This window comes from Schistocerca piceifrons, chromosome 4 (genome assembly GCF_021461385.2).
Source record: "Schistocerca piceifrons isolate TAMUIC-IGC-003096 chromosome 4, iqSchPice1.1, whole genome shotgun sequence".
NCBI lineage: Eukaryota > Metazoa > Arthropoda > Insecta > Orthoptera > Acrididae > Schistocerca > Schistocerca piceifrons.
In genome coordinates this window covers 34,286,701-34,299,226 of record NC_060141.1, presented here as the reverse complement: position 1 = coordinate 34,299,226, position 12,526 = coordinate 34,286,701, and the positions used below count along the sequence as shown (strand labels likewise).

Genomic DNA, 12,526 nt, shown 5'->3' with positions numbered 1-12,526 from the left:
ATTAGGTGACCGTAATGTAGGAGGTAACCATTACATTCGCTGTACTATTGTTCTCCTGTTTACTCTGATTCATACTGTCTCATTTCGTGGCTGTAACAGTTCCTCAGTGTTGCGACAGTTGATTAAATCGGGCTAATTAGATTACGCCGGTCATTACCAAAAAACTTTTTTCACAATAATTACCAGTGATCATGGCCAGCAAGGTATCACCGCCAATTGCAAATTCAATAGATATGTGGCTTCTGTTATTCCGGACATGTCCGAACTCTTACTGGAATCGGCGAGATGCCGCCAGTAATGAGGCTAATGACCAGAGGCGCTACGTCGGTAGTCCGTGGTGTAAGTTGAGAATTTGGGTGTGACGAGAGGCGTGCTGGGGTAGTCCGTGAAGTTGTGCTGGCCACTGTGTCCGGATGGCGCAGTGGTCAGCGCATCTGGCTAGTAAGTAGGAGACCTGGGGTCGAATCCCCATTTTGGCACAAATTTTCAACTTTACCATTTGATGCAAAGAGTGACAACTATTGAATTACATGAAAAGAAACGTAAGTCAGTTACAAACTACGGTGTGCATACACTTTATTCAACATGTAAATGTCGCTACAGATTTTCGGATCTAGGTTAGGACATGTTCGATGTGCCTGCCGTCATTGGCGATGATGTGGCGCAGACGAATAGCGAAATTCTATGTTAGCCGCTGAAGTGTTGGAACATCGATGCTGTCGTTGACCTCCTGAATGACTAATTCAGCTCAACAATGGTTTGCGCGTTATTGCTGTACACCTTGTCTTTAATGTAGCCCCACAAAAAGGAATCTGGAGAATATGGTGGCCATTCGACGCCCATGCCAGTGGCCTCCTCGTACCCCAGAGCCTGAATGTGGTCCCCAAACTGCTCCTCCAGGACATCACTCTCCTGCTTCAATGGGGTCGAGCCATGCATCTTGTCAAAATCGGGGTCACTTTGGATAATGTGGATGAAATCATCTTCCAAAACCTGCACGTACCGCTCAGTAGTCACCGTGCCACCAAGGAATATCACAGCAATTATTCCGTGACTGGACTCTGCACACCACACCACACAGTCACCTGTAGAGCTTGAAGAGACTTCTTAATCGCGAAATGCGTATTCTCAGTCCCCCAAATGCGCCAGTTTTTCTTATTGCACGTGGCGGATTCCAACTACACTACTAGCCACTAAAATTGCTACACCAAGAAGAAATACAAATGATAAAAGGGTATTCATTGGACAGATCTATTATACTAGAACTGACATGTGATTACATTTTCACGCAATTTGGGTTCATAGATCCGGAGAAATCAGTACCCAGAACAACCACCTCTGGCCGTAATAACGGCCTTGATACGCCTGGGCATTAAGTCAAACAGAGCTTGGACGGCGTGTACAGGTACAGCTGCCCATGCAGCTTCAACACGATACCACAGCTCATCAAGAGTAGTGACTGGCGTATTGTGACGAGCCAGTTCCTCGGCCACCATTGACCAGACGTTTTCAGTTGGTGAGAGATGTGGAGAATGTGTTGGCCAGGGCAGCAGTCGAACATTTTCTGTATCCAGAAAGGCCCGTACAGGACCTGCAACATGCGGTCGTGCATTATCCTGCTGAAATGTAGGGTTTCGCAGGGATCGAATGAAGGGTAGAGCCACGGGTCGTAACACATCTGAAATGTAACGTTCACTGTTCAAACTGCCGTCAATGCGAACAAGAGGTGAGCGAAACATGTAACCAATGGCACCCCATACCATCACGCCGGGTGATACGCCAGTATGGCGATGACGAATACACGCTTCCAATGAGCGTTCACGTGATGTCGCCAGACACGGATGCGCCCATCATGAAGCTGTAAACAGAAGCTGGATTCATGCGAAAAAATGACGTTTTGCCATTCGTGCACCCAGGTTCGTCGTTGTGTACACCATCGCAGGCGCTCCTGTCTGTGATGCAGCGTCAAGGGTAACCGCAGCCATGGTCTCCGAGCTGATAGTCCATGCTGCTGCGAAAGTAGTCTAACGGTTCGTGCAGACGGTTGTTGTCTTGCAAACGTCCCCATCTGTTGACTCAGGGATCGAGATGTGGCTGCACGATCCGTTACAGCCATGCGGGTAAGATACCTGTCATCTCGACTGCTAGTGATAAGAGGGCGTTGGGATCCAGCACGGCGCTCCGTATTACCCTCCTGAACCCACCTATTCCATATTCTGCCAATAGTCATTAGATCTCGACCAACGCGAGCAGCAATGTCGCGATACGATGAACCGCTATCGCGGTAGGCTATAATCCGACCTTTATCAAAGTCGGAAACGTGATGGTACGCATTTCTCCTCCTTACACGAGGCATCACAACAACGTTTTACCAGGCAACGCCGGTTAGCTGCTGTTTGTGTATGAGAAATCGGTTGGAAACTTTCCTCAAGTCAGCACGTTGTAGGTGTCGCCACCGGCGCCAACCTTGTGTGAATGCTCTGAAAAGCTAATCATTTGTCTATCACAGCATCTTCTTCCTGTCGGTTAAATTTCGCGTCTGTAGCACGCCATCTTCGTGGTGTAGCAATTTTAATGGCCAGTAGTGTATAATGTAAGTCGGCATGTCAACGCACAGGCGGAATAGGATTAGGGTACTGGACGCATTTGGTGTTGGTTGATAATCACGGATTAATAGTTAATTAATGTCCCTCAGATATTGTGTCAACACTTTCCGTGATACCTCATTAGCCAAACTGTTCAGAGTTTGAAATGTATCTTCACGTCTCAGTAAGTGGTAAGTGTCATTGTTAGGTAATTGGTCTCGTAGTGTAGTTGCTACATCACTGAAAAAAAGGCACTCGTAAACCACATGGTCGGGAGTACCGTCTGATGCGCCACAGTCAGATGTGGGCGTAGCCCTCTTCCCAGACCGACAAAGGTATGTCGGGCAGGACCCGTGACCAGTGAGAAAACAGTCCCCAGGTTCGCTCGAAGTACTTCATACCTAGTCGTTCCTTCACATCTGGTAAAAATGCAAATGTTCTTCGGCCAGTTTCTTCCGCTTCCCATGCTTCCTGCCACAATTCTTCACCTCTTTTCCTTATCACACCCGTTCCTCAACCCTAACACCCAGTATGTCCCCTGTTATCCCCTTTTTTGGCCCAGTACCACGGAGCTTGTTCTCTAATTTTGATATCCAGAGGCAGAGCCCCATTATAACTAATAGTGCCCCCCTTGGAGATGTCCTGTAGGCCCCCACAGACGTCAATATCGTGTTCCTCTGCAATGTTCTCACTGTAATGGCGGGCACTACCCTCGTGAGTCTGTGTGCCCAGACTGCCAAGCCATAACCCACTATTGACGTTAAGATGCTGTTATGATATAGCTTTATGAGATGAGGGGGAAGATGAAATCTTTTATGACTTTTGGAGATAAGATTCTTAAGCACTTGCAGGGCTCTCTGGGTTTCACAAAGTTCCACCTTTCATCAATGATAATTCCTAGGTAGCGCATCTCGCATCGCCGAACAACTGGTGAGCCCTGAGTTCACAGAGTGGGATTACTTATCAGCTGTCCTTTCAGCAAGAGATATGTAGACTTGCTCAGTGAAATGATCATCTTTGTACTTTGATTCCATAGTTGTAATTTTCCTATAGCCCTTTCGATTTTGGGCTCTGTGTCTTCTCGGCTTCGGCCGCCAACCAACAGTAGCAGGTCATCCGTGTAGGCTATCACCTCCAGCACTTCTTCATTTTCTTGTAGATCGTCTAACAGTGGCCCCATGTGGATGTCCCAGAATAGGAGGCCTAATACAGAACCCTGGGGGCATCCCTTTGTTATATTTTTTCCCACTTCCGTCAGGGGACGATAGCCAGACCTCCGGATCCTCACAATAGCTCCTCGGACAACCGTATAGTGGCCCTGGACACTCTTTCTCCCGCAAACAGGAGAAGAGCGAAGGCAACCACAGGTGGTCGAAGGCGCCACTGGTGTCTACCAGGATGTGAACTACGTACTTGTAAGGGGTCGAGCCACAGACCTCAGCTGCCAGGGCGGTTGCATCAGATGCCGACCGCCCAGGCCTGAAACCGAACTGCCCGCTACTCATCCCGCACAGCACTCGGTGTGCTGCCAGTCAGCAACTTCTTTAGTATCTTCCCAAACAAGTCCAACAAGCAGACGGGTCTGTAAGATTTTGTTTCAGCTGGGTCTTTGTCAGGTCCTTTCTTAATGATAACGACATTTGCAATTTTCCATATCTTTGGGAATTTTTTCTGCCTGAGGCACTCATTGAATAGATGAGTGAGTGGTGTTACTGGTTGGGCGGCCAAGAACTGCCCGACACCCCGCACAAAGCCGTCCAGTGCGGGAGCTTTCCCTCTCTTGAACGACTTTATGTGGGCAGTCACCTCTTCTTCAGAAAACGGGTAGACTCCCGTATTATTGATGTACCTTCCAAGGTCTTCGTTTCCTAATTGTCGCTGTCCTCCAGTCTCCCCATCCGCACTGTCGTAAGGCAGCAGGGACCGGAGGAGGACCTCAGCAGCCTCCTGCCAAGATTCCGTCATCCCGTCCCCGTGCCTGTTGATAGCTCCGTAGGAGATAGGCTTACGTGACCTGTGTTAAGGGTGCGGTTCGAGTGTGGACGAGTGACGCCCGGCGTGTCCGCAGGTGGAGACGACTGGGGACGAGAGCGTGCTGACGGTGCGCGACGTGCAGCCGCAGGACGGCGGCGCCGTCGAGTGCTCGCTGGCCGGCGGCGGCGCGGGGGTGGCGGCGGCGGAGCCCGCCTCCCTCACCGTGCTGCAGCCAGAGGAGGAGGGGGAGGAGGAAGGGGAGCCGGCGGCGGTGACGCGCGGCCCGCGCGACGTGGTGGCGCTGCGCGGCGACACGGCCACGCTGAGCGCCGCCTTCCGCGGCAGCCCGCCGCCCACAGTGCGCTGGCTCAGGGCGGTAAGTGCACGGCACCACACTGCTCCACCACACTCTGTATACACTCAGTCGCAAAAGCATTCGGACAGTGGGAAGTTCCACAATGAGTACTCGAGAAACACTGACTATCAAACACAAACATATTTATTAGCAACATATATGCGTAACTACAAAAGAATTATTGTATTACTTCGTATCCAAAACATAAATAACAGAAAAATTAACAACAAAAATGAAACATCCTGCACACCTGGCTGCTACAAAAGTATTCGGACACTGTCCAATAAATGTTTATTGTGAAAAATGTTCACAAGTTGTACGACGAAAATTTCAGTACCTTTGGGTCCACTTTTCGTTTTCAATACCTCCTCCAATCTACTAGGCATACTTTCCACGAGTTTTTTCGTGAAATCTGAGCCTATATTTGCCCATTCTTGGCGCAGTTTCTCTTTCAAGGTCTCCTTCGTAAAGATGTTGTCCGCGCGGAGGGTCCGTTTCAATTTATCCCACAAATGTTCGATCGGGTTAATGTCTGGTGATTGGGGAGGGGGGGGGGGCTGTAATACTTTCGGGCAATTGAAGAGCAACCACATTTGTACAATATGCGCGGTATGCTTGGGATCATTATCCTGATAAAAATGAAAGTTGTTCTCAATACCTGTATGTCGTGCACTCTGCTTCAAATGTCCTCGCAGTATATTCAAATACGCTTCCTTGTTCATCGTATCATCAATGAACGCTAAATCACCCACACCATTGCCGGACATGCATCCCCACACGGTGATGCTCCCACCTCCAAACTTTACTGTCGGTTTGAGGTTCCTGGGATTCAGCTCTTCATTGGTCTTTCGCCACACGTTTGTCCTTCCGTCGCTTTGCCATACGAGGTGCATTCAAGTTCTAAGACCTCCGATTTTTTTTTTCTAATTAACTACTCACCCGAAATCGATGAAACTGGCGTTACTTCTCCACGTAATCGCCCTGCAGACGTACACATTTTTCACAACGCTGACGCCGTGATTCCATGGCAGCGGCGAAGGCTTCTTTAGGAGCCTGTTTTGACCAATGGAAAATCGCTGAGGCAATAGCGGCACGGCTGGTAAATGTGCGGCCACGGACAGTGTCTTTCATTGTTGGAAAAAGCCAAAAGTCACTAGGAGCCAGGTCAGGTGAGTAGGGAGCATGAGGAATCACTTCAAAGTTGTTATCACGAAGAAACTGTTGCGTAACGTGAGCTCGATGTGCGGGTGCGTTGTCTTGGTGAAACAGCACACGCGCAGCCCTTCCCGGACGTTTTTGTTGCAGTGCAGGAAGGAATTTGTTCTTCAAAACATTTTCGTAGGATGCATCTGTTACTGTAGTGTCCTTTGGAACGCAATGGGTAAGGATTACGCCCTCGCTGTCTCAGAACATGGATACCATCATTTTTTCAGCACTGGCGGTTACCCGAAATTTTTTTGGTCGCGGTGAATCTGTGTGCTTCCATTGAGATGACTGGTGCTTTGTTTCTGGATTGAAAAATGGCATCCACGTCTCATCCATTGTCGCAACCAACGAAAAGAAAGTCCCACTCATGCTGTCGTTGCGCGTCAACATTGCTTGGCAACATGCCACACGGGCAGCCATGCGGTCGTCCGTCAGCATTCGTGGCACCCACCTGGATGACACTTTGGCACAGAAATGCCAACTGGAGGCGATCTGTTCAACAGTCATTCGGCGATCCCCCAAAACAATTCTCTCCACTTTCTCGATCATGTCGTCAGACCGGCTTGTGCGAGCCCGAGGTTGTTTTGGTTTGTTGTCACACGATGTTCTGCCTTCATTAAACTGTCGCACCCACGAACGCACTTTCGTCACATCCATAACTCCATCACCACATGTCTCCTTCAACTGTCGATGAATTTCAATTGGTTTCACACCACGCAAATTCAGAAAACGAATGATTGCACGCTGTTCAAGTAAGGAAAACGTCGCCATTTTAAGTACTTAAAACAGTTCTCATTCTCGCCGCTGGCGGTAAAATTCCATCTACCGTACGGTGCTGCCAGCTCTGGGACGTATTGACAATGAACGCGGCCTCATTTTAAAACAATGCGCATGTTTCTATCTCTTTCCAGTCCAGAGAAAAAAAATCGGAGGCCTTAGAACTTGAATGCACCTCGTAATGTAAATTTACATTCGTCGCAAAATATCACCCGATTCCACCAAGCCTGATCGTATTCGGCGTATTCCATCGCAAACTGCATGAGTTTCTTCTGGTTCACTGCATGTATGAATGGCTTTCGCCGTACCACTCGACCGTGGTACTGCGATCGTCGTAGTACTCTCCGCACGGTTTCTGGATGAACTTTTATACCAAGGTCTCCCTCCACCTCACTTGCGATTCGTGTGGCAGATATTTTCGGATTCTTTTGTACCAGTTGTTCCCAGCCACGCGGCTGGAGCATGGGCTGAGGCTACCCCCCCTCGTCCGGCTAACATTCGGCACCACGTGTTTGCTGCCGGGCCGCGGCTTTGACGAGCGCCCTGGGCGGCCGCCCCAATTCCGAACATATAATATTTCCAGGGCGCCACAACTCACCCGTTACCTCACAAGCAGATAAGAAGGATGTTCGAGGGAAGAAAAGATGCAAGAAAACAGGAAGAAATTGAATGACACAAGACACTCCCTGTTTTTCCTTATGTGGGGCCATTTCCAGCGATGATCGCGAAGCTGCTTCGAAAATGCGACTTCGGAACCGTTTTCTGACGATTGCCGAGGGCGAAATATCCACTTGCCTCTGTACAGCACACACCTAAAACGTAAAATACACATACTGCTGGGAAAAATTATTACACTCTTTTAGAGGTTTCCAATTCACTACAGATTTATTATTGCAACTGTACATATGGAGTACATGAAATTACTACATTTACAGATCAACAGCACAAGCGGGTATGAGGTACCAGGCGTCGAACCATGCTGGAACACCTATATTAGTATGCGGAATAACCTCCACATGCGACAGTGGAGGTGCTGACTCTGGCACACATGCGTACAGATGCGAATACTGACCTGTTCACGTAGTTCCGTAAGAATTGTTGGATGACAAGTAGCACGAGTCACGTCGCGTCCCAGCGTGTCGCACACGTGCTGTATTGAAGACAAGTCTGAAGGTCGTGCTGTCCAGAGAAGTTGCTGCGCGTCTTGCAGAGCACGTTCACTTTCACGGGCAGCGCGTGGGCCAACGTTATCCTGTTGGAGCGACATATCACCTTCCTGTTACAAGAACGGCAAAAGGACAGGTCTAACAACATCCTCCACTGGATACTGCCCGCTCCAGAAACATCAAAATGAACGAGTATTGCAACTTATTGCACCGCAGATCGTAAGGCCTGGTGCGGAGCCGGTCTGTCGTGGATAGCGCTTACCAGGACTATGTCGTAAAGACGAACGACCATCACTCCCATACGGGCAGAACCTGCTTTCATCACTGAAGATCATAGCTCGCCATTCTATCTTCCAAGTGATCTTCTGACGGCACCGGTCGACCTGTGCACGTCGATGCTGCCGGCCGGGGTTGCCAAGCGGTTCTAGGCGCTACAGTCTGGAACTGCGCGACCGCTACGGTCGCTGGTTCGAATCCTGCCTCAGGCATGGATCTGTGTTATGTCCTTAGGTTAGCTAGGTTTAAGTAGTTCTAAGTTCTAGGGGACTGATGACCACAGCAGTTAAGTCCCATAGTGCTCAGAGCCATTTGAACCATTTGAACGTCGATGCTGTGGCGTGAATGGAAGGCGGGTAGAGGTGTCTGCGCCTATAGCGTCACCTCTAGTAACCGGTTCGCGACAGTTCGTGTCGACACGTCTCAGATCACAAGCCCTCTTCACTTTCCTGTGGTAGCTGCACGCTCTACCACTGCCGCCCTTACAATACGACGATCCTGTGCTGCGTGGACGTCCAGAACTTCGTCTGCGGGCGTGAGAATGTTCAGGTGACCGCTGATAGCAGCGTCGTTGGACAACTGACGCAGCAGGTCCAACCTATGGGGCAATCCTCCGAAGGACCATCCCGCCACTTGGAAGGCCACAATTTGACCCTTTTCAAACTCGCTCACTTGGCTGTGGAAAGCATCAATGCGTCTCTCTGGCATTGTTGCCATCTTGCTTCACACGTCTGCACCACATTGAGTCTTCTGTCTGTGAGCATTCCTGTTAAAGGGTAGACACAGATGGCACTCTGGTAGCTGTGCCACTTCGGTATCTATTGGCGCACGACGTTGAAACCATTATGAGTCCCTGTACTATCCCCCAAGTGCCATATGCCGTCATCGGATCAGAATCGAAGTCGTCTTTCCAGGTATACTACTTTTTTTCTGGCGGTTGTATCCCATGTGAATATGGCTGCCGCTGCACCTGTTAAACGCGGTGCTGTACCCAAACAACACGGTACCTTGGCATACACACTGGCGAGCGACTAAACTGTCACAACCACATACGAATAGTATCCGACAAGGGTGGACGACTAGGACACAAACTAGAAGGCTGAAGACTGAACACTTTAAATTACCACTTGTCACACTCCGCACATACCACTGCGCGGTCTTTGAGTCGATCGTATTCTTTGCGGCCAGTACATGGGCACACCGCCTAACAGAGCAGCGTAGGACCAAGGCGAAAACTGTCTTCTCCTGCTATCGAGCGCTTTCTGGATCTTATCACTTCATGCTCTGTGTGTCTTCGGTCGCAGCGTATTGACTCAAAAGACCTGAAAATATAACTGCCTTAACAGGGGAAGAAGTAGGAGAGAAGCGCCGCTTGAGGATGTGACGGTCAGAGAGCTGACATCGGGAATGGGATAGCAGTGTTAAGAGCTGTAGGTCTTATACCTTATTTCCCAACATCAGGAAATGGTTAGGAATGAGCCACATTGTCTGAAGCAGAGGCATGGTCCACTTCCTGACTGGACAGGGACCTCACTCAATACATTTACACCGCATGCATATCAGTGAAAGGGAAAAATGCACTTGTGGGAAAAATTTGGAAATTTGTGGTAAGTTCTACGGGACAAAACTGCTGAGGTCAGCGATCCCTAGGCTTACAGACTACTTAATCTAACTGAAACTAACTTACGTTAACGACAGCACGCACACACCCATGCCCAAAGGAGGACTCGAACCTCCGACGGGGACAGCCGGGCGAACCGTGGCAAGGTGCCCGAGACCGCACGGCTAACCCGCGCGACTGGGCACTTGTGGGGAGAGAGGTTCCCCAGAACACGTCGTAATACACTGCACACGTCTCGCCTCGAACAGACGACTAACAACGCGATTAGAGACAAACCAGCACGGGAAGCAATCAACAGCACGGCACACTCGATCTCAAAGGTCCTGAACATTCAGTACGTAAACGGAAGTGAGGATATGTCTCACATGAGACCCAGGACACAACAAACATCGCCATGATAGACACCTCAAAGAAAGATGGCGAAACTGACCCAAGACAACACAATAACTTCCTTGACCAAGCAATTTAGCGTATAAGTCGTGACAGGTTATTATAAGTAGAGGTACGTAAAACCTGTACGGTAGGTATGGGGACGTAGCCTAGTAACAAGGTGGGCGCATGGCTGATGTCTTTCTGAGGTACGCCCCCCCCCCCCCCCCGGCCCCCCCCCCCCCATTATCTGATACTTTGGTGGCGGGAATCCGGAACTCACCTCTGATTGTTCTTACCAACTTTAAAGTTCCTTCAGGTCCAACAATTTACTGTAGTTTCTGTATCGAGATCCACCGCAAATAGGACCGAAGAGAGCCTTGACAGTAGGTACAAAGCTTACCAGCTGAATTCGCCGTGAAATCCCGCGTCAGCGTGTGCGTACGCCGAGAGCACGCCCAGCAGCGGCCACGACGCGGGACGTCCCGTGGGTGCCCACGGCGGGACTCGAGCGCGGACTTCATCCCCACAAGACGGCCGCTCCGCGCTGCGCCGCACCACACCCGCCTCATTGGCATAGATCGGGACTTCTGCTGTATTCGATATTTCGCCACATTATGATGAGTATAACACTCGTCGAAACGTTGTGGTGTGTCTGCGCTAGCATCCAACTTTAAAAGCGAGAGCTTTTTATCAGATCTTGGGTGACCGTCTGCAACCCATGCTTTCATTAGTTTTGCTTCTGTTGTCAAGTGGTAAATGTAAATGCCGTGTGACTAGGGCCTCCCGTCGGGTGGACCGTTCGCCGGGTGCAAGTCTTTCGATTTGACGCCACGTCGGCGACTTGCGCGTCGATGGGGATGAAATGATGATGATTAGAACGACGCAACACCCAGTCCCTGAGCGGAGAAAATCTCCGACCCAGCCGGGAATCGAACCCGGGCCCTTAGGATTGCCTCTCTGTAGCGCTGACCACTCAGCTACCGAGGCCGGACTTGTCAAGTGGTTGACTGAAGCAACACCACCTTTGATTCAAGCCTTACACCCAGTAACAGGACGGGGCACGAAATTACGAGGGGCGTTCCATAAGTAATGCAACGTAATTTGTTCTCGGCCAACGTAGGCTGAAAAAATGCGGAATTTGTTGTGCAACGTCGTGGAATATTCCCTCTTCAGCTCCTATAGTTTCGCGCAGTAGGTTTTCGTGCTATTCGTAGCCTTCTAAACGGCTTCCGTACGGAGTGCGTTCCAGGTAGAGAACTGACACTGAGTGGAAGCGAGAGCACCAGACGTATTCATAGGCGCTTGCACAATGTATGCGGACACCTGCCAGTGAACAAAAGCACGGCGAGTCTTTGGGCGAGGGGTCCGTCATCGTCGTAACAAGGTCGCACAAACCTGCCCGATCTCCCGTGCGCCGGCCGGACGTTCATAGCATGACTCGTGCTGTGTTAGAACGTGCGGACACTCTCATTCGACGTGATCTATGTAACGCAGTCAGACACCTCGCTGCACAACTGGACGTCTCTGTTGGTGGTGCTGACACACCCGTCCACTAGCTGGGGTACCCAAAGGCGCCCGCTGCGCTCCTCGCCGTCTAACAGAAGACCATAAAGAGCAGCAGAGGCCCATTTGTGCCTAATTGCTCGCGCTTTACGACGCTCATCCGGGCAATTTTTTTTCGCACATCATCACAGGCGACGAAAAATGTGTTCGTCACTTCGAACCGGGAACAAAACGGGACTCCATGGGATGGAGCCACACCACCCCTCCTTTGAAGAAAAAGTTCAAAGCCCCACCCTGAGGCGATACGACTTCAGCGTGTACGTCGTCCGTCCCCGGTAGCTGAGTGGTCAGCGCGACGGAATGTCGTACCTAACGGCCCAGGTTCGATTCCCGGCTGGGCCGGAGATTTTCTCCGCTCAGGGACTGGCTGTTGTGTTGTTTTTATCATCATCATTCCATCCCCATCGACACGCAAGTCGCCGAAGTGGCGTCAACTCGAAAGACTTGCACCAGGCGAACGGTCTACCCGACGGGAGGCCCTAGCCATACGGCATTTACATTTATAGCGTGTTCGTCGCCGCAAAAATGCAAACGAATTTCTCCTTCTCCATGACAACGCAAGACCTCGCACAAGTCTGCCTACCCGAGAGTAGCTCACAAAACTTCTACGGACTGTTCTTCTTCATCCACA

General features: G+C 50.3%; 1 protein-coding gene across 1 annotated transcript in view; it reads left to right on the top strand.

Moving 5' to 3' along the window:
- LOC124795572 (myosin light chain kinase, smooth muscle-like) overlaps positions 1 to 12,526 on the top strand; it is a 1,044,560-nt gene that overhangs the window by 898,316 nt on the left and 133,718 nt on the right. The window contains exons 22-23 of the mRNA XM_047259644.1: positions 4,654 to 4,734; positions 4,792 to 4,935. Of these exons, the coding sequence (XP_047115600.1) occupies positions 4,654 to 4,734; positions 4,792 to 4,935 (225 nt within the window). The remainder of the gene's footprint in view (positions 1 to 4,653; positions 4,735 to 4,791; positions 4,936 to 12,526) is intronic.